This window comes from Saimiri boliviensis, chromosome 19 (genome assembly GCF_048565385.1).
Source record: "Saimiri boliviensis isolate mSaiBol1 chromosome 19, mSaiBol1.pri, whole genome shotgun sequence".
Classification (NCBI taxonomy): Eukaryota; Metazoa; Chordata; class Mammalia; order Primates; family Cebidae; genus Saimiri; species Saimiri boliviensis.
The window spans coordinates 13,544,062-13,570,890 of NC_133467.1; the positions used below are offsets into that span (position 1 = coordinate 13,544,062).

At 55.5% G+C, this 26,829-nt stretch overlaps 1 protein-coding gene across 3 annotated transcripts in view; it reads right to left on the minus strand.

The window, feature by feature from the left end:
- Nucleotides 1-3,188: 3,188 nt before the first annotated feature.
- The window catches only part of KIAA1614 (KIAA1614 ortholog), a 39,841-nt gene continuing 16,200 nt past the window's right edge, over nt 3,189-26,829 (minus strand). For all 3 annotated transcript variants that reach the window (XM_039460262.2, XM_039460261.2, XM_074389549.1), the window contains exons 4-10: nt 26,547-26,690; nt 19,291-20,858; nt 17,299-17,455; nt 14,836-15,076; nt 10,281-10,408; nt 9,308-9,492; nt 3,189-4,430 (exon numbers count right to left, since the gene is read on the minus strand). In XM_039460262.2, the coding sequence (XP_039316196.2) occupies nt 4,237-4,430; nt 9,308-9,492; nt 10,281-10,408; nt 14,836-15,076; nt 17,299-17,455; nt 19,291-20,858; nt 26,547-26,690 (2,617 nt within the window). In that variant the 3' untranslated portion in view covers nt 3,189-4,236. The remainder of the gene's footprint in view (nt 4,431-9,307; nt 9,493-10,280; nt 10,409-14,835; nt 15,077-17,298; nt 17,456-19,290; nt 20,859-26,546; nt 26,691-26,829) is intronic.

Genomic DNA, 26,829 nt, shown 5'->3' on the forward strand with positions numbered 1-26,829 from the left:
TTGGATCTGTGAATTAACCTTTGAGCCTCGGACTCCTCGTGCGTAAGTCGGGCATAATAGTCTCTCCCTCGCAGTGCTGCTGTATGGACTCAGGGTGATTTAATGACCCCCTACAGAGCTCTGGAACATTTGCCGTGCTGGCAGGAGGGCAAGGCAAGGCAAGGGACGGCAACCAGGGCAGGTCCCTGAAGTCCTGGTTAATACTGGTTTCCAAAATTCCAGCCGGCCTGCGGTCTCTCCAGCACGCTTGACATGGCATGCACCAGGCACTCATTCCTGCACACCCCGCCCCCGCCCCACGGACCCGAGGGTCCCTAGCTCACCCCACTTCCTCCCCATCCCTCCAGCCAGCCCCAGCTCCAATTCGTCCTGCCAGTCTGGCTCTCGCGCTGCCTCCACAGCACCTTTCAGCGAGGCCGGGGACCGTCATGCGGTCCTCCAGTCAGTTCCTGTCCCCATCCCCAGCCGCGTTCCTGAAGAACGGTGTGAGTCCAGCAGTGTGTGTGTGTGTGTGTTTGTGTGTGTGTGTGCGCGCGCGCGCGCTTGGGGCGGGGATGTGCAAACCCGGTGAGCCCGCCCTCTGTCCACTCAGGCTGCAGGCCCCCGCGGCTCTAACAGCCGGTGCCCTGCTGGACACACCCTGCCTCGCGGATGCGGCCTTGGCAGGAAGGCCCTGGCGACCCTCAGGCAGGGCAACAAACCCGGCGCCTCTCACCTCCGCCCGCGCCAGGCCCCGCGGGAGGAAGAGGACAAAGGCCGAGCTGCCTGGCCCCGCGCCTCCTGCCGGCGTGACGGGAACACTCTCTGCAGGCGGCCGCTTGGCCGGGAAGGCGCGGCTGGCGCGGAGCCTGCCGGTTGCAGAGCGAGCGGCTGCCCGCTGCATGCCCGGGCCGCAGGGACCGCCCGCCCGGCCGGGAAGACTTGCGAGCACCCGCGTCGCTGTGAGGTTGCCTCGATGGCCTGAGGGCGGGGAGAGCGCGGGGCGGCTGCGGAGGGCACAGTCAGTCTCCTGCTTGTAGGGCACGCGACAGACCTCAGGCCTCACCCCTCGCAGAATACCGGGTACCTCCGTGGCACCCCGCAGCGACGGGGCGGGAGTGGTGGGGGGAGTCCGAGTGACTTCTGAAAGTGCCCCCAACCCCCACGGAGATTGAGGTACCTGAGGCAAAGATGGTGCCACTTTCTGCTCCGTGTAGTCCCAGTGTCAGGGCCTTCTGTGAACCGCGGGATGGATGTACATTAGACACCAGAAACCCCACACCTTTGCACGTGGCTGTTTCTTTTCTGTGCCTGAGCCACTTGGTCCTTGCTGTAGCTTCCTATTCGTTTTAGAAAGTCCTGCTTGGGCTCACCCGCCTGGTCTGCGCCCTCGCCAGCTACCCGGCCAACCACGAATCACGGCCCCAGGCTGTCCACACGCACGGTGGACTGGACTGTAGCTCCTCTTGCAGCACACCCGGCCTCCGGTGCTGTATTGCGCGTGTACCTCCCTCTAGGCTGGAACCCCCTGAGGCTGCGGGTCTTTCTTAAATCCGGGAGCTCTTGCCTGGTGCTAGGCCTGGCTCCTGGTTAATACGTTCTCAGCAAGAAAGTTCTGATGGGCCAGGTGCCGTGGCTCAGGCCTGTAATCCTAGCACTTTGGGAGGCCGGGGCAGGCAGATCACATGAGGTCAGGAGTTTGAGACCAGCCTGGCCAACATGGTGAAACCTTGTCTCTACTAAAAATTAGCCAGGCATGGTGGCGGGTGCCTGTAGTCCCAGTTAATCAGGAGGCTGGGGCAGGAGAATCACTTGAACCTGGGAGGTGGAGGAGGCAGAGGTTGCAGTGAGCCAAGATTGTACCACTGCACCCCAGCCTGGGCAACAGAGCAAGTCCCTGTCTCAAAAAAAAAAGATTCTGATGGTCCAACGTGTGAGGCAGGGCTGCCCCAGGCCTTCAAGGTTAGCAGCTCCCCAGGCAGGCAGATGCGGGCAGATGGGGAAGGTCAGACAAGAGGCTGGAGGAACCAAAGCCCCCTCCCATCCACACAAGGCAGGGCCTACACATTGGGCTGCCCCAGGGAGGCGCTGGGATGCCAGCGCCTTTGCCTCCTTGGAATTAGGTCACCATCCAGAGGCCTCGTACCCTTCCCCTAGCACCAAGCCTTTTCTGGTTTGGGGAGGCAGCTGCAGTGGGAAACGTGGACCCCAAGTCAGAGGGGCAGGATTGGATGCCCTGTCACTGCTGCTGAACTTTGTTCCCCATCTATGTAAACCGAAGACAATGAGCAGCACACACCTGGCAGGACTATTTAAGAGCTAAGTATGTCGCCAGCCCGGGGGTGATATGCCTGAGGCCTTTGCACATCGTCCTCCCAGCCCCAGTGCACCCCTTCCACCTCCTCCCAGTTGGGAAGGCAAGTTGTCCTGGCCATACAGAGGAAAACAGAGCTGTCTTTGGCCCCCAGAGCTTTTCTCAACATGAAATGTCTCCATTTTTGTGATCTTAGGGCTAGGAATTGCGGTACAGGAGGAGCCGGGGTCTCCCCACACTTGTAGTTTCTTGCTGTGGGGTCATTTCTATACTTTGGGGTGTGCAGGTGCTCTCTCACAGCCTGAAGCCCCAAGCACTTGTTTTTCTGGCGCCTCTGCTCACCTGCCAGAGCCGCCGCATTCCTCCTTCACACCCATACCCCATTCTGTGAGCCATGGGGCGAAGGCCCTGGGCAGGGGAACACATCCCAAACCCTGCACAGGACTGCCTCCCCACCCCCACCACCGTCTTCCTGGGCCACAGGCCTGCTTCAGTGCCCTTGCCTGATGAAAGCTGCCCTGACACTCAGGTAAACCCAATTCTGCTGGAGGCTGGGTTTCTTGTTTCCAGGATTTGTTTTCCTAACCACAGCTGGCACCCTGGCAAGTTCTAAAACAGCTCTGGACTTCCTGTTCTGCTCCTCAGTTGTGCCCAGCCAAGGCCCCTTGGCTGCTTCTCTCCTGATGAAAAAACTTGCCCAAGGCTTCTCTTCCTCTAAAGGACGGTCTGGAGGCTTCTGCATCTACCCTACCGTCACCCTAACTCAGGGCCTCCCGGCCTTTCCTCTGGCATGCCCACCACCAGCGCCCATGCCCTCCCCCACTCCCCGGTCCTGCCCATGGCTAGTGAAGGTCAGGTGAGTATCCAGCCCAGAATTTAGCAACTCAGAGTGGGAGAAACTTCAGCCTTGCTTTTTAATAAGTTAAGACTGACACATGGCCATCCACTCCCGAAGAGGAGCCGTCCAGGCAGTGCTGAGGCCCAGGCAGATGGCCCATCCACGCTCTCCACAGCCACTCACCTGCCCACTGACAGCACTGCCAGGAGGTCTGGGAAGAAAGTGTGCAGCTGTGTGATGGCCAGGCACCGCCGCAGCCCTGTCTCCAAGCTGGACAGGAGAACTAAGACGAGGCTGCACAGGGCCGGCTGCAGCAACTCCTGCCTCCATCTGGGCAGAGGCAGCAGGTGGGCAGCTTGGGGCTGGTCTGGCCGGTCCTACTGGCTGGATCCTGGCTACTACAGTAGCATGTCCTGAAATTGGTCTTCATTTTTTTTTCCAACTTTATATCAAACAAAAAAATTTCTTAGAAATGGTTAATATTCTGGCTACCAGATAACATCTCCCAGGTGTTCCCATACCCAGAAAGGGCACAAAACTGTCAGACCACACGTTCTGATTTTGGTTGGGCATATGTTGTCAATGGCTATAAGGCTGGTACTCCAGGACACTGCCCATTTCTGGATAAAGGGCAAAGGCAGTGAATGGGAATAGGGAGGAACATAGATGAAAAGGGGAAGGGTCAAGGCCAATATGGACGTGAGCTTTCTTTGGTTCCACAGTGTTGGAGGCTGGGGTAGCCTTTGATGGGGAGTGGGACCAGGAGGTGGGCCTCTCAGGCATCAACCAAAGGGTCCACTGAATCTCCCTCCCCGCCTTGCCAACAAAGGTGCAAGTCGATGTTGACACCCCCTTAGACATGGAAGGAGACCCATTTTTTTTTTCTCTAGTTCTGCACGAATGGCCTTAAAACACATAGGCAACCAGGCTCCTTGCCTCTCCCGAAGGCAGTGCATCACAGAAGCCCTGCCACAGCGCAAGGGGTTGACGCCAGCAGGATCCGTGTTTCCAGCACAGGGCAGCTCGGCAGCACGTTCCCGGCCAACCACCCTTAGTGGCTCAGGGCTTCTGAGGCGGTGGCAGTGAGGGCAGTGGCACTTCTGGGTCACCGTGGTACAGGTCTCTGCCTCAGGACACGGATTGACAAGCTCTCTGAGTGGGCCAGCAGCTCCTTAATGTGAGCCAAGCCCAGCCCCGCCACCTTGGCCCCGTTCACCTCCAGGATCTCGTCGCCCACCCCCAGCAGCCCCGAGTACAGCTTGGCCGTGCTCGTGTCGGCCATCTCTTGCACGTAGATCCCTGCAAAGGAAAACGGGAGAATTTCACACTGACACCCAAACTGAAGCTGTGCGTCTCTGGCGTGCTGATCATATCAGTGAGGGGCTGTTTGTGTGGCACAGGGAAGTGGTGCTCATTACAGGGTACTTCACAACTACAACTGGCTTTAGGCACAGATACACTGCGCCTCCTCCATGTCTAACTCCATTCCTCTGTCTCCGCTTTTAACGTGGAAATGCTCCTAGTGCAAATAATGTTAAGCTGCTGTTACTCATTTATACCCGACTGTGAGTGAGCTGATCTTTTTCTGAGATGAGCTTTTCTTATAGAATAGGGAGGAAAATACTTTTTAAGAATTAAGAACCATACCTACTCGGTGCCTGGCACTGTGATCCAGTTGCTGCCCTCAGGTCGCCCAGGCCCAGCGTGAAGGCCGGGGTGGTGGGAGGGTATTGTCAGAAGACTGAAAGTGGCTGAGCTACATCCAAGCCTGGTCTGCTGTGCTCTGTTGCCAAGGACTGACCCTGGCCTCAGTCTTACTCAGACATGGTTCCTCAGTTGGGATGGGGAAGCATCTGGGCAAAAAATTCTAGCCACGTATTTTAAAGCTCCGGTGGCCCCACCTCCAGTGGAGGCCTCTGCCTCCACACTGCCTGTCGAGGGGGCCCTGTCCTGCTCGCCTAACAGGAGAGGAGGCTACGGGAAGGCCTGTGAGGACAGACGTTTTGCCTTCCTGAGCTCCAGAGTGGGGAGAGACCTGTCCTCTTCCCCTCACACGCACGTCCAGCTCATCAGCAAACAAATCAACCAGAATCCAACCGCTCTCCCCTCTCCCATATCCACAGCCATTCCCAGCCCAAGCACCACCCCTCTTCTGCACATGCCCCTCCTGCCCACCCCAAAGAGGCCCTGCCTGGGTCTAGGAAGTGCCAAGAGCCAGCCTTGGGGAACCAGCTTCTCTGCTGCTTTCCCAGGCTCCGGCTCTCGGGGAGCCCCGTCAGTGGGCAGGCCCTGGGGGGCTCGGGCTGGCTGGGTTAGCTCCCCTGGCCTCTCTGGGAAGCATCCAGCTGAGGAGGCCTCCCCTGGCCTCAACCACAGCTGGAAACATTTTCAAATTCCCCTCCAGCTGCTCCCACCTGGGAGGGAAAGTGAGGTGCCAGCTCTCCCAGCGCAGGCTGGAGCCCCTGATGCCCATGCTCTGTGCCGGGTGCACACACAGGCTGAGACACAAGCCAAGTTTGCTGGAGGACTGCAGGGCACGCACCTGGCGCGGCCGCCAGCACTGGCAGAATTCACCAGGCCGCTCAGTGCAGCCTTGGCACCCTCGCTGTTCCCAGCCCAGCTCGGCTCACTCTGCATTTCAAAAGCATGAGGCCACTGCCCACACGTTACCGTCTCCACTTCCTTCTCGAATCAGGTTCTCAGCAGGGGCCCAAAAGGGCGGCAGGTCTGTACCTCAGTCTCTGGCTTGACACTGCTCACCGCATCTTGGACTGGTGGAAAGCCGTCTCTCGGGTCCCCCCAGCCCTGGAGGGGCTTTGGGCAGCCCAGCCTCTGGCCCTGACAGAAGTCAGGCATTTTAAAGCCTGCCTCTGAAATGTGGGTTTGCAAAAGCACTGATACCTCCTCCTTCACTGTGGTACCTGAAGGTTTGGGGCTCTGAATTTAGCAAATCTAATCTTGGTGTACATTCCCCCTCCCCGGGCTGAGGTGTGGAATCCCTTTTGTTGCTTCTTGGCCAAGCTGAGCCTTTTCTGCTGGGCTGTCTCCCCTGACAGTACGTCTGCCATCCTGGCTGCACAGGGCGTTTTCGTCAGCCTTGTCTTTTACCTCCTCTAGCTGGAGCTTTTACTGCTTGTCCTCCCTGTTTACGAGTTGGTGGCGCGGGGAGGGGCAGGTAAGAAGGGGCCCCTGGGGTAAACCCAGAGAAGTGTCTGATGTGCAGCAGTTGTTGCAGGTGGGGAATAATGATAAACCCTGAAAGAATGCAGCCAGAGCCAGGCCAGGCACTGACGTCACTCCTGCCATTTTGGGGAGACGGGTAGATTTCACAACCTGAAAGTCACGACACAAATATGACAGAGAGCCTGCTGTCGTAGGCATTTATTGTCTGCTGGAAATGGCCTTTGTTGAGGATGTGTGATCTTTATGTTGTATCCAATTAGAAGCAGAAGGCAAAGCCTGCTGTTCTCACAGGCTCATATAGAGTCAGATATGAACGCCAGCAAGCTAATACGACGACAGCAGGAGCAGGGAGTGCCTGGGCAGGACAGGGAAAGCTGGCACCAACCCAGCGAGGGGGCCAGGGACCCTGGGTCACTAGAGACCCCTGCCCAGCAGACCTCCTTAACAGGTGACAGGGAGGGGCTCCCACTGCCTACAAGGGAGCCAACAGGGACTCTGGGGCGAGTTGGGGGCCGGGTATAAGCCCTGTTGTGCACTCACAATGACAGGTGAGTGCGGATCACCCTGGTCCCTGTCTGCGCTTCTCTTCCCCAAACAGACTTTTTCTTTCTGAAGGGAAGGAGAGAAAATGCTAGGCCTTTTCTCCTGTGTGCCTTCTTGAATGCTCCTTATGACTCTTCTAGGTAGGTTTGTCATCCTCATTTCACAGATTAGGGAACTGAGGCTCAGCTGGGATATCGCCTGCTCAAGGTCACACAGCCAGCAGAGGTGCTGGAGCACAAACATGCTGCATTGGCCACCTCTGCCTCTATGCCGCCTGCCCAGGGGCCTGTCCTGCTCGCCTAACAGGAGAGGAGGCTACGGGAAGGCCCGTGAGGACAGACGTTTTACCTTCCTGAGCTCCAGAGTGGGGAGAGACCTGTCCTCTTCCCCTCACATGCATGTCCAGCTCATCAGCAAATAGTCAAATCAACCAGAGTCCAGCTCCTCACCTCTCTCCCCATCTCCACAGCCATTCCCAGCTCAGGCACCACCATCTCTGTCCTGGACTGCTGAAATAGCTTTCACGTGGGGCTCCCTGGCTCCACCTATGTCCCACTGGGGTATATTCTCACCCTGCTAAAAGTGTACATCAGAGGGTCTCAGTGCTCCGCTCCAAGCCTCTAGTGGCTCCCATTTCACTTGGCAGAAAGCCAAAGCCCCTTACAGTGGCACAGCCTTGTCTTTCCAAGCTCTGCTCCTCCCGACCCCTCGCCCTCTCTGCACTGTCCAGCCTGGCCTCCTTGCAGTCCTCACAGGCCAAGCCACCCCTCCACCAGGGCTTCACACTTGCTGTTCCACCTGCTGGAATACTCTTCCCCCAGACACCCATGGGCTCCTCCCTCGCCCCATCCACGCCCCTGCTCAAGTATCATCTTCTCAGAAAAGCCTCCCCACACTCCTGTCTGCACCAGCATCTGCCACACCTGCTTTATCTGTATGTTTCTCAGAACTTTATTTTCACCATCTGACATATGTAGCACATTACACATAACGAAAGTACACGTTTTATAGATACGGTCTAGCTGTTCACTGGGTAGTATATCCATGAGGACAGGAAGTTGGGTCTGTTGCATTTACTGCTGTATACCCCATATCTATAACAAATAGTAGGTGCTTAGTATATATTTGCTGAAACAATGCATGATGGAAGAGACATGAGAACTCATGCTGCAGTCTGCAAATGTGGCAGCAGGCAGATTTTTTTCCAGGCTAAACAGCATTGACCTAGGAGATCAAAGCCTGGGACTCAACCCCCCATCAGCAGAGCCCAGCTGTAGCAGGCTTCTGCACGTGCCTTTCCGTATCTGTCTCTCCCTTTCTCTCTCCTTCCTTCCCCTCCTCTTCTTCCCCATCCCTGCATACTTGTCTTCCTTCCCTTCTCCTCTGGGGAGTCTTTCATGGGCCCTTGCCCTGAGATGCATTCTGGACCACAGACCTTGAACGTGGGCCTTGGCACGCCACATTGCCCTGAAAGACTCATGGATGGGGCGGAACTGAGAACTGGCCAGAGTGCAAAATGATCTCCAGGACTCCTCCCTGCCCTTGCCTGGGTTGAATCGAGACCCAGAACACACCCCAGCCAGAGGCCTGCAGCCAGGATTCATCTGAATCCTCGGGCACAGGCCTGAGGGAGGAACGGGGTGCAGAGACAGACAGGCAGTATGTGCCCAGACACACTCCGCAGCCGGAGGAAAGGAATTATTTCAACACAGCAGCCACATCAAAGGGACTGCTGAGAACGGCAGGCACAGACAGTTTCTCTCTGGCTCTTCTCTGCAAAGATGGCCTTCAAGATTCTAATTTCTTTCTTTCTTTTGTTTGTTTGAGGCAGTGTTTTGCTCTTATTGCACAGGCTAGAGTGCAATGGTGTGATCTCGGCTCACTGCAGCCTCCACCTCCTGGATTCGAGTGATTCTCCTGCCTCAGCCTCCACAGTAGCTGGGATTGCAGGCATGCACCACCACGCCTGGCTAATTTTGTACTTTTAGTAGAGACAGGGTTTCACCATGTTGGCCAGGCTGGTCTCAAACTCCTGGCCTCAGGTGATCTGCCCGCCCCAGCCTCCAAAAGTGCTGGGATTACAGGTGTGAGCCACCTCTTGCGGCCTAAGATTCTAATTTCAAGATGTCATCAGACAGCAGGGGGACAGTGGAGTCAAACCTGCAAACGCTCCCTTGTCCTGCACACTCCTCACCAGCCACAGCTTCTTCCTCAGCTGCAGTTGCCCAGGGCAAAGGCTCTGCAGGCACAGACTCCTGGGCAGCCCCAGACAATGCAGAAAGAGCCTCTGGGCGGAGAAGCCTAGTCCTGTGGTCAGAGGCTTTCTGAATTCCCGGAGCTCCCCCGCTTAGCCAAGGACCAGAAAAGCCTCTGACCACAGCCAGAAGGCTCTGCTGTGGTTTGCTAAGGCCGCCCCCGGCCATGGGGCTGAGGAAGGGGAGAGGGCATACCTGAGTCCGGGCGCCCATTCCCAGAGGCCACGCAGAAGCCGAAAGTGCCCCCCGGGGAGCGCTGCAGCTGTAGCTGGCTGGTGCCATCTGGGAACACCTCCACCAGGCGGCCCACCGTGCGAGCCAGGCTGGGAGCACCCACATCCTCCACACTGAGGGCACGCCGTGGTGAAGCCCTGGCCGGCCTGTGAGGGAACCAGAGGTACAGTGAGGGCAAAAGGCAGGGGGCACTGGGCGCAGCTCTTCTCTGGCTTACAGATGACTGATACCTCACAGACTTAATTAAGAGTCTGGCATAGGAGACTGGGGTTCCGCTGACCTCAACCAGCAAAAAGAGCCTGCTAGGGCCAGAACTGGTGGGTTTCCACCGCTGTGCAGGGCCTGCTTGGAATTAGAAAGCCCACCCTCCCAAAGCAGTGGTTTCAAATTTGGGGAGATACAGAGACCTCTGTATGAATCTGAGAAAAGGCATAATTTTATGTCACATTTCCAGGATCTGACATACACCCTGAAGGGCGTCCATGAAGCCCTAGGGAAGAGCAGCCCGCCTGCAGGGCCTCACCAGACAGGGTGGGCTTTATCCAAGCAAGTCACGGGTCACATGCCTCTTTGGGGGTCTCTGTCTCTACGTGTTTATTTGGATCTTTAGCTGGGCTAAGAACAGTCTCTAAACGTTCTGATTTCAAGATGTTGTTGGACATCAGAGGGACAGTGGAATCAAACCAGCCAACTCCACCTGATCCAGCAGGCCTTCTCAGAGCACAGTGCACTGAGGGTCGTTGCAGGGCACTGAGGTGCTGAGACTCTGGTGGCAGCCTTGTCTCCACATATCAGATGTGCTGGAGGGAGGCCTTGCTTTCTCAAGGGACACTGCTCAGAGCCATGACGCCAAGGCAGGGAGGAGTGAAGCTTTTGGCTCCACTGGCCATTCTCTAATGAGTTTGTCCTCCAAACCGTGTGTGCCCACTCTTACCTGCCAGCTGCACTGTGGTCCCCTGGCCCCGCTACCAGGTAGAGGCTGGACCGGTCCCCCTTGCCGCTCAGCAGAGAATGGAGGTTCTGGAAAGAGGCAGCTTTCCGACGCTGGTGACAGGGTGACACCTGATGGGAAAGGGCCAGTATTGCAGGTGAGAAAAGCCACCAGGGTGGCGATGACAGAGGACTTGGCCCCCACCATGAACCTGAAGGCCCTGTAAGAAAGTGACAGCACAAGCTTTTATCATTGCTTCCAGGAATTCCACGGGAGCCACCATGACTTTACTCAAGGAGATGGGTCTACATAGGCCATCTGGGGAGTCAAGGGATTTTTTGTTTTGTTTTCTAGCTGAAATGACAACTGTAGTGCTATACTAATCACCTCATCGATTAAGAAAATCTAATGTACTCATTAAGGAAGAAATGAGAGTCAGTTTGTTATAGAGTAATACCACGTTAGAGTTAAAATTCTAGATGCTGTTTTGTGATTCTTTATTATGTCTTTTATGATCACTTTCATTCGAAAATGTAAATTGAATTTTGTACCTTAAAATATTGTGGATAAAAAGATAGACAAGAGATCCTTCAAGGCGTTCACAAAGTGATGGGGGCAGGTCTGAGCACAAGTAAGTTAAAAGGCTCCTGTACACATTAAAAGGAGATAGTGTGTACCGGGCGCAGTGGCTCACACCTGTAATCCCAGAACTCTGGGAGGCTGAGGCGGTTGGATCACCTGAGATCAGGAGTTTGAGACCAGCCTAGCCAACATGGTGAAACCTCGTCTCCACTAAAATTACAAAAATTAGCCAGGCGTGGTGGCGGGCGACTGTAATCCCAGTTACTTGGGAAGCTGAGGCAGGAGAGAGACTTGAGCCTGGAAGGCAGAGGTTGCATGAGCTGAGATCGCATCACTGCACTCCAGCTTGGGCGACAGAGCCACACTCATCTCAAAAAAAAAAAAGAGAGAGAGAGAGAAAGACAGATGATGTGTCGTGTGGCGGAGAGGGACTCTGGCTCGGGGGGTTTGGGACACTGAAGGTGCTGACACTCGAAGCAAGAGCTCTCTAGACGAGGAGAGAGGTAGGATTGTACCCAGCAGAGGAAAATGTTTTATCTAAGGCATGGAGAGATGTGAGAAAGCGCAGTCATTCTGGAGCATATGCATGGTCTGAGTGGCAGGCGGTACAAGTTGTGGCCTGGAGCCACGGACCAGACCTGGAAGGTCCTGATGTGCCCTGTAAGGAGCTGCTGAGTGATGCTAATACAAGTGACAAGATCAGAACTGTGTTCTAGAAAATGACCCGATGAGGAAGCAATTCTGAAGGTCGGGGAGACAGTCAGTGGGGCTTCCATTCATCCTGCATCCTCTTCCCTCCTGCAGTCTGAGAAATGAAGGGGCCAGGGAGGCTGAGGCAGGGAAAAGCAGTCTTTGAAACAAATATCACCCACATTATTGGTTACATTTGGAATCCTTGCTGCTGTGGTCTGAATGTCTGTATTCCCTCCACAGAGTCACAGGTTGAAACCTAATCACCAAGGGTGGGGCTTTTGAGGGTGATTAGGTCATTTGGGCAGAGTGCTCAGGAATGGGATTAGTGCCCTCACTACATGAGGTTGCAGTGAAAAGAAAGCCACCTATGAAGAAGCTGGGCCTCACCAGACACCAAATCTGCCAGAGACTTGATCTTGGACTTCCAGCCACCAGAGAACTGTGAGAAATAAATCTCTGTTGCCTGAAAGCTACCAGCTTTGGGGATTTCGTTATACCAGCCTGAATAGACTAAGGAGTGCTCTAAAGAAGGCAGGCGTGGAATCAAGAAGCTTCAGAGGGGGCCTGACCTCAAACCTGAGTTCAAGAAGGCTTCCTGGGAGAAGTCATGTTGAACTCTGCCTTGAAGGATAGGCAGGAGTTTCCTGGGGGAGAAGGGGGATAAGAAGGAAGGAGAACCTTCTAGATGCAGGCTCCAAGGCTTACGGGGAAGGGCCCCAGCCCACTAGAGAACTTGGGAGCAGCCAGGGTGGGCAGGAGCCACGGCAGGACAAAATAAAAGCAAACCCCCAGCTGGTCACGGTGTTTCACACCTATAGTCCCAGCACTTTGGGAGACCAAGGCAGGTGGATCACCTGGGGTCAGGAGTTTGAGACCAGCCCAGCCAACATGGCAAAACCCCATCTCTACCAAAAATACAAAAATTAGCCAGGCGTGGTGGCTGGTGCCTATAATCCTAGCTACTCAGGAGGCTGACGCAGGAGAATCGCTGGAACCCAGGAGGCAGAGGTTGCAGTGAGCCGAGATCACCTGCTGCACTCCAGCCTGAGTGACAGAGCAAGACCTGTCTAAAAAAAAAAAAAAAAAAAAGATCTACCATTCAAACCTACAGTCCCACGACTGAGTATCTACCAAAGGAAAAGAAGTCATTAAAAAGAAAAAGTTTGGTTCCATATCTTTGCAATTGCAAATTGTGCTGCAGGGTGTGTGCACATGTATAAAGCAGCACAATTTGCAATTGCAAAGATATGGAACCAGCCTAAGTGCCCATCAACCAACAAGTGGATAAAGAAAATGTGGTATATATATGGCTGGGCACAGTGGCTCTTGCCTGTAATCCCAGCACTTTGGGAGGCCAAGGCAGGTGGATCACCTGAGGTCAGGAGTTTGAGACCAGCCTATCCAACATGGTGAAACCCCCTCTCTACTAAAAATACAAAAATTAGCTGGGTGTGGTGGCGTGCACCTGTAATCTCAGCTACTCAGGAGTCTGAGGCAGGAAAATTGCTCGAACCTGGGAGGTCGAGGTTGCAGTGAGCAGAGATTGCACCACTGCACTCCAGCCTGGGCAACAGAGCGAGACTCCATCTTAACAAAAAACCAAAAACCACTAAGCCTCCCAGCAAACACACTCTTGGCAGCACCACACACCAACAGCAAGTATTTTAACCTGAAGACTGTCACAAATACTGTGGGGCGAGACAGATCCTTCCTTTATCTTCTTTTTTATTTTCTTGAAAATGTCTGTCGTCTTTAATTTTTTGAAAATGTCTCTCTGCTGCTCATCCTCCCTGCTCTGCCTCCTACTCCTTCTTGCCCAGTCTATTTCCTATCTCTGTCCACTCAGCTCAGATTGCCTATCAAGGGGCTGTTGAGGGAATCCACGTGGGAAGCGATCTGTGCCTGGGTTCAGAGTCACTTGGGCCATGGAGAAGGTTCCAGGCTCTCTATGACATTGACCGGGGTGGTTTTTCCCTTGAGGGGTTTACAGAGATAGAAGTCCTGAGGACAGTAAGTCTGGATGGCTCAGATATGTTTTGGACAAATCTAACTTCATGAGAACAGTGAGTTCCTGGAGCACAAGTCACCACTGCTGATTCCCCCGAGCTTCAATCTCTGCCACTGTTTCTTTGCCTTCTATTCATTCAACCTGCAAATATTTGTTGAGCACCGGCCACGTGCCTCGAAGTGTCTTTGGTGGAAGACGGTCAATGGGACCTTCATTCAGTCCACATCCTCTTCCCGCCTGCAGCCTTGGAAATGAAAGGCGCCAGCGACCCAAACCACTCTCATCTGCTTCCCTCCAGAGAATTAGGAGAAACAGACTAGCGGGAACTTCCTGGAACAGAAGGGTGTCCAGTGTGCTGGGAAGGAGCACCTGAGCCGGCTGCCCTGCACTTCCTACCCACTCACTGCGGTGTTCCCTCCAACAACTCACACTCCAGTGAGGGCTGAGAGACAAAACTCAACTCAACATGATGCCTCAAGTTCCACAAAGGAGGGATGCCCAGTTTGGCCTGAGGCAGGGTTGGAAGCAGCTCCCTGAGGGGTGTGTGCCTGCAGTAGGGACAGAGGAGCAGGCGGTCCCAGGTGGGGAAGGTGGGAGAAAGAGCCCAGCTGACGGTTCAAAGTCAAGACACTGAGTGATCTGCCGACAGAACTGCAAGACGGTCAACCGCAACCGCGGTCAAGCATGTTAAAAGAATGAGGAGGGATGAAAGCAGACAGATCCCAGAAACCCTCTGGCCATGCTGAGTGGTCTGCACTTTATCTTGAAGGTGGTAAGGAACCAATGACACATGTTCAGCAAGGGGGTGGCATGGCCAGATTTGCATATCAGAAGGACCACTCCGGAAGCCACATGCAGGACCATGGCAAGGAGGCCAGTCAAGGGGCTGTTGAGGGAATCCACGAGGGAAGTGATCTGTGCCTGGGCTCAGAGTCACTCTGGCCATGGAGAAGGTTCCAGAACCACCAGGCTGTCAACTCTCTGGGACTTGGCTGAGGTGGCAAAGCTGAGGGAGAGGGTGGAGTCTAGAGTGAGCCCAGGCCTGGGCAGCTGGCAGGGAACAGCAATGTGAGATGCTGCCCATCCACCCTGTGTCCAGGCAAACCCGAGTCTCATGGGTCAACCGTGGGGATGCCAGCAACTTCCCTTTCTCTACCATGGGCTCCTTGGGAGGCATCCTCAGCACCTTCTCCCTCCTTCCATGGAAACCTTTCATTCTGATGGTGGCTGCGCTGCCTCTGGCTTCACTCCCTGGGCTGGGGCCCCAGGACTCACCGAGTGCAGGGATTGTAATGATGGGGCCCTGGAGTGTGACACCAGGTGGGGCGCAGCGGGCTGCAGCTGCTCCACGCTGTAGCTGCGGGACTTGCCCAGCTTGGGCCGGGAACTCTGGCTCAGGGCTGAGAAGAGCTTTTTCAGCCCCAAGGTGGAGGCAATGCTGCTGCTCCTTTTGTTGTTCTGGTCCGAAGGGGCAGCCGAGGGGGAGCCGGGTCCTGTGCCAGCTCCTGCTGATGCTCTGAAACACAAGGGTGGATGTGAGAAGCAGGGGAGGGCTGGGAGGGAGGTGAGGGCCGGCTGTGCCCTGGGGCCATCTCAAAGGCCACAGATGGGCCAGCACCAATGCCTCTGACACATTTGGGGCCAGGAACTGACAACCAGTCTGCAGAAAGAAAGGCCAAGTAGAAGGCTAATGTGGTGGCTACCGTCTGTGGTCCCAGCTACTCAAGAGACAGAGGCAGGAGGATCGCTTGAGCCTGCAGGTCAAGGCTGTAGTGAGCTGTGATTACCACTGCACTCAGCCTGGGCAACAGAGTGAGACCCTATCTCAAAAAAAAAAAAAAAAAAAAAAAAAAAAAAAGGCCGAGTGGACTTCTGCCAGATGCTCGGCTTGGGTAGCTTTTGGTGAGAATAGCGCAGGCAAGCCCCTTCCCATAACACTCCACTAAGTGCCCACACAGTCGTTCATTCAATTTGTTTTTTCTTTTTTGAGATGGAGTCTCATTCTGTTGCCCAGGCTGAGTGCAGTGGTGTAATCACAGCTCATTGCAGCCTTGACCTCCAGGCTCAAGCGATCCTCCTACCTCAGCCTCCCAAGTAGCCGGGATTACAGGTGCATGCCACCATGCCCAGATAATTTTTGTATTTTTAATAGAGATGGGGTTTCACCAAGTTGGCTAGGCTGGTCTCAAACTCCTGACCTTAAGTGATCCATCCACCTTGTCCTCCCAAAGTGCTGGGATTATAGGTATGAGCCACTGCGCCTGGCCCATTCATTCAATATTTCCTGATGGCCTAGTATGTGGCAGCCTTTTCTAGGCCCTGGGGTGTGTGTATGCAAGACAAGCAAGGTGCTTACTCTCAGGAGCTTATGAACAGCAGACCAGGAAGACAAAGGAGACCTGTCCCATGTGGGTGAAGCAGAGACTGACCAGGCGTCCTTTAAAATGGAGTGGTGGGGAAGGTCTTTCTGAGAAGAGGAGCTTTAAACTGAGAGCTGAGTGACAAGAAGGAGCCAGGGCTGCCACTGCTGGAGGTGAGTAGTCCCGGTGCGGGGAACAGCTGGTGCTGCCGCCCTGGGCAGGAAGAGCTCTCTGTGTTTCAGAACAGGAAGGGGCAGGCCGTGAGGCTCGGGCGTACGTGATGAGAAGGGGAAGAGGCAGGATGAGATGAGGTCAGACAGGCAGACAAGGTGGATTCCACAGAGGAAGGCCAGCCACAGCCAGGGTGTGAAGTCTATTCCAAATGCAGGGAAAAACCATTGCAGGGTTTTCAGTAGGAGAATGACACCATTTAACCAAGGTTTTAAAAAGCGACCCTTGACTCTTGTGTGGGCAAGTGTGAAGGCGGAGAGCAGGTAGGGGCTACTGGAGTTGTACAGCAAAGAGGCCACAAGTCCAGGCCAGGAGAAGTGGCGGTAGACGGGATTCCGGAGCTGACAAGGACTCGCAGAGGGCTACAGTGGGAGAGAAGGAGGAGGGAGCAGCCCCAGACTCCCTGATGTGGGCCTGAGCACTGTGCCGACAGATGGTGACGTGTTTGCCAGGAAGGGGCCATCGGGGAGGCAGTTGTTGCGCTTTTGGTTTGAGGGGTGTATCAGACCCCCTAGTGGAGATGTCCAGGAGAAACTGGGCATGCAGCTCTGGAGTTCTAGAGAGCAGATGGGGCCGGAGATGGAGAGCTGGCTCCGGGTGCCTTTTCAGGCTTGGAGCTGCCTGTGGCCACCAGGCACAGTGTGCCACAGGGAAGAGAAGGCCCTGGCCAGAGCTCCGGGCTCACCAAGGTTTTGAGGCAAGCCAAGGACGTCCCCAGGGCCAGGACTTGGACCCTGCTCCCCCACCAGTTGAAGGAGAAAAGGGAAATGTGACTGCTGGGCTCTGTTTCCTCAACATCTGGTTAATTCCAAGCGCAGAGCAGAAGCAAGCCTCTCAGACAGGTAACCCCATCCTGGGGGCTCCCCCCGGGGTTAGGGCCCTGCTAGCTTTGCCCCAGGAACCGGCACAGCATCTGCAGCTAGAGGCCATTCAATGGATGGTCCATGAATGAATGATCAGGTGCATCAGTCTAAATGGCTCTGGGAGAGGAGTGGTAGGGCTGCCAGGCTTGCTCATAGTCTAGGGATCCTCTGAGGACTAGGAGCAGTGCGGTGGGTCATGCCAGCACTTCAGGGGGTCTCTGCCCCTCCCAGAGCCCCCATTCCCACCCGCTTCTGCAGTCTGGGCTCTTTCTCCGGTCACTCACTTCAACAGCACCTGTCCTCCAGATCCGGACTCTGTCCTCTGCAGGCTTCCCTCTGATTCCTGGCTGAACTCTGGGTCCTCTGAGAACAGGGAGAGGGTGATGCCTGTGGAGTTGATGGTGTCAACATCTGCTGAGCCGGGAAAGCCCTGGGATCCTCCTGAAACAAGCACAGCATCCCACCTGAGTCAGGCTGGCTCATCCCACAGGTCCTGTTGGGGAAAGGGACATTTCCAACGACAGGGGGAGGGTGTGAGGAGCTGAAGAGGCAGAGTCCCAGAGCAGTGGAGAGACCTGGGAAGCAGTGAGGGAAGGTGGGGTGGCCTCTTAGATGACCAGGGCTGAGGACCCCTCATGAGCATCCTCTAGGCTGGAAACTATTCAAGGACAGGGACTGAGTCTTGTTGACTGGGGTAACCTCGTCACCCAGCGCAGCATCTGGTCCACAGTAAATAGTCACTGTGTGTTAAATGAAAGGGTTGACTCTGATAAGCTATGCCCCTTCCACATATTAAGGGACACAGTGGGAACAGGGGACATTTTTGTATTCCTGGGACAAACCCCACAATCTTGTCAGTTATGATTTCTAAGAGCTTTAAAGTAGCCATCATTTCTGGAGATCTTTTATGTGCTAGGCAAAGAATGGAATCCTCTCCAGGGGTGAGCTCACAGGGGTGAGCTCGTCATTGTCCTCACTTTACCGAGGAGGAAGCTGGCAGGCTGAGGGATTGAGGGACTCACCCAGGGCCTCACTCGCTCTGCTCCAAGCTCTGAGGTGAAGGCCCAGGCTGCCCAGAGAGGTCAGCAGGTCTCAGAAAGGAAGCCCTGCAGGAAGTGGTTCAGGGAAAGCCCATGGCCTGCCTAGAGCCCACCAGAGAAGGAACCTGCCACTCAGCACAGGGAGGAAGGGAGCCCAGAAACAGGCCAGTTTGTGTAAGCAAGGGAGGGAGAGGGACCGAGTCTGTTTGTCCCTGTGCAGTGGAGGGGACTTTGCATCCACATCTTCAATAAGGTCTGTCATCTCCACTCTGTTGCCAAGCCCTGGATCCCTCTTGAGCCATCCCAGCCCCAGGACTGTCAGAGCCATGGGCATATTAAAGCAAAAATGTGTGGAGTGCGCCTGTTATCTCTGCCTAAAAGTGATCGGCAGAGTTGGTCACCTGGGATCACAACACTGAGGATAAGGCCTGAGCTGCCAAGCTATGGGATTCTCCCACAGTGTGAGGACCCCTGCCAAGGCAAAGTGGTGAGACCCACACCCTTCAGCGGCCTTGCCTGCTGAAACCTACTGGCCTGTCAACAGGCCCAGGGGTCAGGGAGGGTCTGGTACCAGAGAGCACACCGTCTAGGAGCCCTGTTTCCCTGGTCACCAGATCCTCTGGACAGTGTGTCTGCCTAGCCACAGAATGCCTCAAGGGCAGGACTCCTGCTGATGTATTCACATATGCATCCGCCACAGTGCCTAGTACGGTGCCTGGCACATAGGTGCTCAGCCAATACTGAAGGAATGAATGAGTGAATTAATTAAATGTAACAATGATGCTGAAGGGGCAGGGCCTCTGCCATGTCATTAGTGGGCACCTACTGCTCTAAGCAGATAGTAAATCCTGGAGCTGCTCCCTCTTCCTGCTCTGTTGGGAATAAATCCCTTAAAGCCCAGGCCTCCAGCAGCCACGGAGCTTGGAGCTTCTGCCCACACCTCGGGGTTCTCAGCAGGAAGAGGAAGTCTTCACTGCCTTCCCCGTGGTTCGGCCTCTCCCGGGAGGGAGTTGCTTAGTCGGCCTCCAGGCTGGTGGTGAATTCTCCATATCCAGCCACCACCAGCACCCTGACACTTCAGAGCGGCTGCTGGGGTAGTTAGTGTGACACTGCCATCTGACTATTGAGATAGAAGGGAATGACTCTGAAGGCCTGGGCGTCACAGGTCGGGTCTGAGCCTCTGCTCTAGAACCACACCAGGCCTGGGCTGGGCAGGAACCAGCGGCAGCCCCTTACCATCTCTGCTGTTCTCCAGGGGTGGCTCCGGCTCCCGGCTGCGGGGGCCCCTCTCCACCCTACCCTCGTGGATGGCTCCCCCATAGGGCTCCTGCAGCCCCCGAGGTGCGCTGTTGTTGCAGTTGTTGGTGGACAGGGCCAGCAGTGGGTGCCTGACCTGAGGGCAGCTGGGCTGGGTCTGTGATGGGGACAGCTCACAGGTCCTGAGAACTGCACTTGTTGAAGGAGGCTGGGGGATACCCACAGGCTCTCCCTGGTCACTCAGCCTGCGCAATCCAGCCAGGGCTGCCTTCCTGTGAGATGTGGGCGAGGTGGTTTTCCTTGAAGGGGGAGGGGTTGGCGCCCAGCCTTCAGGGCAAAAGGAAGCTGTTGGCTGCTGGGCTTGGTGCGGGGCAGAAGGCTCTACAGGGCTCTGTTGCAGGGAGGAAGGAGAGACAACCTCCAGGGACTCGTGGCTTCTTGTAACCTGGGCCTGGCCGCCCCGCCCCGATGATTCGGGCGTCATGGGGGAGGTGGTCGCATAGGCTGTCCTGCATGGAGTCCGAGAATCCAAAGAGTGAGACTGGTGACTTCCCAGCCCTGGTCCAGGCTGCCACTGGGGTCCCAGGGACGCCCGCTTCAACTCCAGGCCGGGAGGCTTAGGGACAGCATCTTCTCTCAAAAGCAGAGTCCCCCCAGCCGCGTGTCCTCTATCCTCCTTCACCTCATTTCCCAGCTCCACATCATCAGCCCCAGGCAGGTGTTGCCGGGCCTGGAGGCCCCAAGGCAGCTCCTTGTCAGCCGCCTTGGGCCACCTGTGTCCTCGAGGCCTGGAGCCCCGCAGCCGCAGTCTCGGGCTGCTACCTCGGGTCCGCCCACACGCCTCGCCGGCCTGAGAGGTCCCCGCCTCTTCACTGTCGGTCCTGCAGCTGTCCGAGGTGGTCGTGCTGTCCAGGGCAGAGTGCACGTCTGCAGGGTACACGGTGTCTCCGATGTGCGTTTCCCGGATCCATTCTGTGTGGAGCCCGGCCTCTGCAGGAAGGAGCCGGAGTGGGGAGCTCAGACCACCCAGCAACCCCTCCATCCCATGGGCAGACTGGGGCTCCTGGAGGGCGCTGAGGTTTGGGGGCGCCTTCCCCTGGGTGGGCCACGGGTTGTTTATACAGCTGCCGCAGGCCTGGCACCTCCTCTCGCTGCCCAGTGCGGGCGCCGCCGGGGGGCCCCTGCGGTCCAGGCTGCTCACAAGCCGGTGGAATGCCCCCTGCCCCGAGTCCCGGAGCCGGGGGGCCCCGTTGATGTAGTCAGCGAGGTCGGGCTTGGAGCGCAGGGGGCCCTGGTCCGCCGCCTGCAGCACAGTGCTCAGCACCCGGCGCTGGCGCTGCTGCAGCCGCTCCAGGTAGCGGCACTCGGCTTCGCGGGCGGACTCATCCTCAAAGCGCACGTGCGACGGCGAGGGGCCCCGCCTTGGCCTCGGCCCCGGCCCACCGCTGGACTCTCCACTGGAGGAGTCGCTCGTGTGCCCGTTCTGTAGGCTGTCTCTGCAGGCAAGGGTCATCCTGGGGTCCCGGGCTGGGCTTCTGTGGCCATCTCTGATGAAGAGACAGGAGGAGAGAGGTCAAGGGCAGAAACGTGGGGAGGCAGCATAGGCCCTACCCGCTCCACGCTGGGCTAAGTCTCCCACCGGCCTCAATGGCAACTGCAACCCACAGGGTTACTCCGCAGCGCGTTTCTGGGGAGTCTCCGCAAACCAGAGTAGCTTGCAAAGCCGATCCTGATCCTGAGACAGCACTAAACAGAACCAAGGCCACCTTCCCTGCTTTTGGCTTTCCCTCTGTTTCATGACTCAGCCTGAGTTAAGATGAAACACTATTGGATGGGAAGATGCCACAGTCCTCGTGTGTGTGTGTGTGTGTGTGTGTGTGTGTGTGTGTGTGCGTGTGTGCGCGCGCGCGCGCGCGTGTGCTGTGTGCGGTGGGGGGGCTGTCGGTGTGTATGTGTCTGTTAGGGAGAGGAAGTGAGCCTGACCACCATGTATTTTTGGTAGTGATTGTGGAAACATGTATTTGCTATGATGCTCTCACGGAAACAGGACATTTTAAGTCTCCAGAGGCTGTGTGAGAATTGAAGTCAGGGATTCTTTTTTTTTCTTAGTGGCAGGATCTTGCTGTGATGCCCAGGCTGGAGTGCAGTGGCACCATCTCGGCTCACTACAGCCTCAATCTCTGGAGCTCAAGTGATCCTCCCACCTCAGCTTCTCAAGTAGCTGAGACCACAAGTGTGCATCACTATATCTGGTTTATTTTGGTTGTTTTTTGTACAGGTCTCACTATGTTGGCCAGGCTGGTCTCAAACTGCTGGGTGCAAGTGATCCTCTCACCCAGCCTCTCAAAGTTCTGGGATTACAGGTGTGGACCACTGAGCCCGGCCTGAAGTCAGGGTTTCTAAGCTCTTGCTCTGGAAGTTTCCGCTCAGGGTTCCACATCACTTTGCTTAGGCAAAATTCAGACAAGGCAACAGTAACATTTCTCCTTGGCACCTGAATCTTGACTGTTCCAACCCCCACTTCATACCTGTCCCTCCCCAGCCTGCCCCTCCCCAGCCCTCACACACAGTCTCATCCTGCTGTTACTGGGGATGGCACTGCTATGCTGGGGAGACTCTGCCCATCTGTCATCCAGTTCGGTTCTGGGAGACACTGTGGCAGGTGGTCAAGTCCCATTCTGTTCCAGACGACACCTGCACACATCTCACCCCAGGGCCCCCTGGAGCCAGGTAACCTGAGTTTCAGGCCACTATGCAAATGGACCCAGGCTCATGGGCCGTTTTCTATCAGAGAGCATCCATTACGGACCATAGTTCCCATGGTTCCCCCTTCCTTTTCCCAGCAGTGGCCTCCCCACCAATCCACTGCTAACTGCTGGGATTCAGTTTCTTGTCTCTTTCATGTACCACTTTTTCACCGTCACAGGACCCCTGCAGTGGCCTCTTATCCAGCCTCTCCACTGCCTCCTGTCTGTAGGTCCAACTGCAGCATAGCCTTTATCACACTAACCCAGAAGAGGGCACAGGGTCAAGTGCAGACACTTTGGAGGGAAAATGCAGGCCCCGCACATTCCTTCCTGCTTCCTCTTACACTCCCAGGCCTTCAGGCCTCCAGGTCTCCTTCCCTGACTTCATGCAACCCTCCTGCCTCATTTCCTGGATCTTTCTTCTTAGCCTACCCGCATTTGACTTCTATCTATTAGATGCTGAATGCTCAGGGGAATGCAAAAGGCAATGGGCAATGGGGGCTCCACACCTGCTTCTACCTCTGACTTCAGTCATTTCCCCCCATAAGCACTGCTCCAGGGTGAGATTTTTTTACAAAAGAACTCCTGCTGGCAAGGCATGGTGGCTCATGCCTGTGATCCTAGCACTTTGAAGGCCGAGGTGGGCAGATGGTCTGAGCTCAGGAGTTGAAGACCAGCCTGGGCAATGCCATGAAACCCCGTCTCCACTAAAACAGAAAAAATTAGCCCAGCGTGGTGATGCGTGCCCGTAGTCCCAGCTCCTTGGGAGGCTGAGGCATGAGAATAGCTTGAACCCAGGAGGTGGAGGTTGCAGGGAGCCGAGATCTCACCACTGCACTCCAGCCTGGGCAACAGAGCGAGACTCTGTCTCAAAAAAAAAAAAAAAAAAAAAAAGAACTGCTAAGCAAGTGGATCTGCCTGCTTTGAGATATCATAGCCCCCAAAAGGAAGGCTCCATCCAGATAAACAGCATCACTCACCCCCCAGACACAGGGGATTTCCTGCTGAGCAGATGCTTTACCCCACTGCACAGACAGGGCATCTTCCCAGCCCAGCCCAGCCCAGCCCAGCCGATGCAGGCAAAGGCCCACAGGGAGAGTCTGCACACAGCTTCACACAGCAACCCCTCCACAGGCCCCAAAGGTAGTACCGTAGCTGCAGGACGTGGGCTGTGATTTCTAGGGAGGAAAGAAGCCTAGCTTTAAAGGCAGTGCAGTCCTTATCTAACAAGGGATCCCAGGTCCCATGAGCCACATTGGTGGCCTTAACTTTCACACATCGGATGGTGAATTGAGCCATCCTGGAATTCACTGCAGAGGCAGACATTGTTGTTCCAAAAAGAGAAATTCGGGAGTGCTTAATCACATAAGGTGCTTTCAACCCAATTATTCCAACCCAGAAGCCCCACCGGCAGTGTCAGCAACAGCGCATAAAGGCAGGATGAGGATTTTGAAGACAAGTGCAGGGCGAATGAGGTAGCTGAGCAGTCAGCAAATCCCACGCCCCCCCCCAAGTTCTCAAGGGGAGGCTCTGCAGAGGCCCCAGCAGTCACCCCGCTAGTGGGGGATCCCACCACAGTCCTGGACACATATGGCTTCACGGGGACCCCTTTACAGAGTCCCACTTTCCATAGCATTGCTGCCCTAACCACACACTCAATGTGATGTACACACGCTCTGCAGTCTCGGCACAGCCACTCTCTCTGACGTGGGACAGTAACACTTACAGTGTCACCCTACCACTGCCTCTTGCCAACATGTCCTGCCCTCCCGCCTTCAGAAACACCAATCTAGGCGTGTCTAGCCTCAAAACGGCAAGATCTTGTGCTTCCAGGAGCGGCTCCATTTCTGTATTAATTTGTTTCCAGAAAAGTGCAGCTGCTGCTACCTCTTCACCTCCTGGAATCCCTGTCTGTTCAGGCTTGCCCCAGCTGCCTCTAGCCAGACCTAGGATAAACAAGGCCCTCTGAGACTGCTCTGCCTGCCCCTTCTCTTCCATCACCTTTCACCAAGTCGCTCTTTAGAAGTGATGCATCTGGGCCAGGGCTGGGGCCTCCTGTGTCTAACTGAGGCCTGGGACCTGTGTGCCATTGCCGTGTTAACTCAGCATGGCCCTCCAGGGTGATTTGATGGAGCGTAACCTTTAGAAGCATCTGCAGCAAGCCATCTGGCGTTGATTTTTCAGCTAGACCCTCTGAGGATTCACCAGCGCTGCCAAGTCATAGTAATTCTTTTCTGGACATAGCAGCTGCTAAAGTGGGTCACCTTGCATTTCTATAGCATTTCTATGGCCTGCAGACAGCCTGCAAAAGGGAGCCTGCTTTAAAGTTAGCGATTGGGGTTATTGTGAGCTGCTGGAGTGATCTGAGGAAGAAGTGTCCAAGAGGACCTTTACACAATGCAGACTGTTTTGCAGATAGTCTTGACTATTTTGAGGCTACCCGACCTAACCTAAATGCCTACACAAAGTAGGACAGGACAGTTGCTTGGAAGTCTAAGGTTTCTCACCGTATATAAATGTGAAGAATAGTTAGGATGCCCCGAAGCAGCCATGTCCATTCCTAACGAGTGCCCTCCATCTAGAGAGAGAGGCAAAGCACAAAATGTGGAAATGCAAAGGTAGTCTGTTTGGCACCCCTTGCCAGGATTTAGGGTCCTCTGGGCCCCTCTCCTAAGGGTCACAATGACCTCCGTTCATGAAGGAGTCATCTCAATGGCTCCATGAAGCTCCTTAGCCTTTAATGAGCAGTTCGGCACCCTCCATCAAAGAGCATCAGAGGAACTGGATCTTGGTCCAGTTCCACCAAGATCCCCACTCCCTCAGAAGCCCTGCTCCCTCCTGTGCCACGTGGTGATTCAGACAGGCAGATGCAGCATGTCCACCATGTCAGTGAAGCCGCAGGCTTTGCTAGCTACAGAAGGGGGCCTGTCTGGGCCTGGGGACACCTGGCGTAGCCTAGCAGCCTCATCTCAGGCCCAGGCGCATGACTGGAAGATGGCTCTGCGTGGTGGTGAAGGCCATGTGTAAGTGGTTCTTTAAGGTACACCACAGGCAGAACAGGCAGGGAGGTGGGGATGGAGCGTGTTGCTCAGGGGGCAGTCGTGTATGTGATGTGCTGGTCTGAACGTCCTTGACCTCGTTGTTTTCTTACTTCTTCATTCCTGACAAGCTCTCCCTCACCGTGGGTAGCATTGTGAAATCAGGGATGATGTCCAGATCTTCAGTTCGGATCTCTCCTTCTCTAAAGATCCTGTATCCAACTGCCTGGGGGGATTGCCAGTGGATGTTCTGAGAGCACCTCCCCCTCCAACGCCTGACCCTGCACTGACCCCTTGGCTGAGGCCCCACCAAACACAGACACCAAGTTGGAACCCTGGGGGCATTTCAGATGCCTCCCTTCTCACACTTTCCACACCCCTGCAACGAAACGAGGAGTAGTTAGAGCTCACAGTCCTGCAGCACTCACTGCGTGGCGGGTGCTGTTCTAAACTTTATGCGTATTAGCTCACATTGCCCGACAGCAACCCTGTAAGACAGGCACTATTACAATTCTCATTTTGTGGGTGAGGAAACTGAGGCACAGAGACTTCCGCAGAGGCACCCAGCTGAGTGCCAGAACCAGAAGTCAAGCCCGTGTGGTCTGGCTCTAGGTGTGGCACTCCTCTGTTGCCTCACTAAGCCTGTTTGCTTCTGGTGCTTGGGGTCTCTGTGACATCTCCACACCCTCCTCTTCTGTACCGGTCAGCGGGGACACAGCAACGTCTTCCTCACCACACCTGTCTCCCAGACCCAGCACATCTCTGCAGCTAGAATGGCATCACTGAAGTGCGATCATGCTGCCCACGTGTCCAGGGTCCTTCCGCAGCTCCCAGATATTGCAGCAGACATCCAGCTGTCTAAGTGTTCTGCAGGCCTGGAGGCCTCCATGACCTGGCCCTACTGAGCCCTCCAGCCTTCACGCCATGTGGCTCAGCACACCCTTACCCTCTAGCCTGGCTGAACTCCTGAGCACAGTGCTTCTGCTCAGTTTCTGTCCCCAGGATGCTCACCCTTGCCTCTCTCATCTACCCAGTGCATATCTACATTTCCTTCAAGTTTCAGCTGAGAAGTCACCTCCTCTCAGGAGCCTCACCTATCTTTTCCAGGTGGAGTTAACAGTTTCCAGCTCAGTACACACACTTTTCCTCTCTTACAACACAGTCCACGGAATTGAGTATCTGTTTGCCTTTCTCCCTGGAGACTGTGACCTATATCCCCTCAGGGATCCAGATCATGTTTAATTCATCTTTATATATCAGTACCTGACTGTAGGCCCTCAGGAAAGTTGTGTGACTAAATGATCAAAGCAAGAGCCTTATATGGAAAACACACACACACACACACACACGAGGAGTGAGCAGCAGCATTTGGCTAGATCCCATTTCTTCCCAATGCTGACCCTTCTCTGCTACGGCCCTCCCAGGCCAGCCTGGCCCAGGTCCCACTCACCGGCTGCCCTGGGCAATGGTGGGCACAATGTCATGGCTGGCACGAAGGGGCCGGGTCCTGGCCTTCATGCGGGCACTCTGCAGCAGATGCGTGGCTTCCTCATGCCTGGGGCTCAGCACAGGCTCCGGCTTGGGACCAAAGGACCTGTAGGGTGGCACACAGGCCAGGGTGGTGGGGGAGGGATTAGAAGAAAATAACGCGGATTAGGAGGGCTTTAGCAGTGTCAAGCACTGGCCCTGCCAGAAAAAGCCCTGCATGTGCAGCCTTCCTCCTCTAGCTCCCA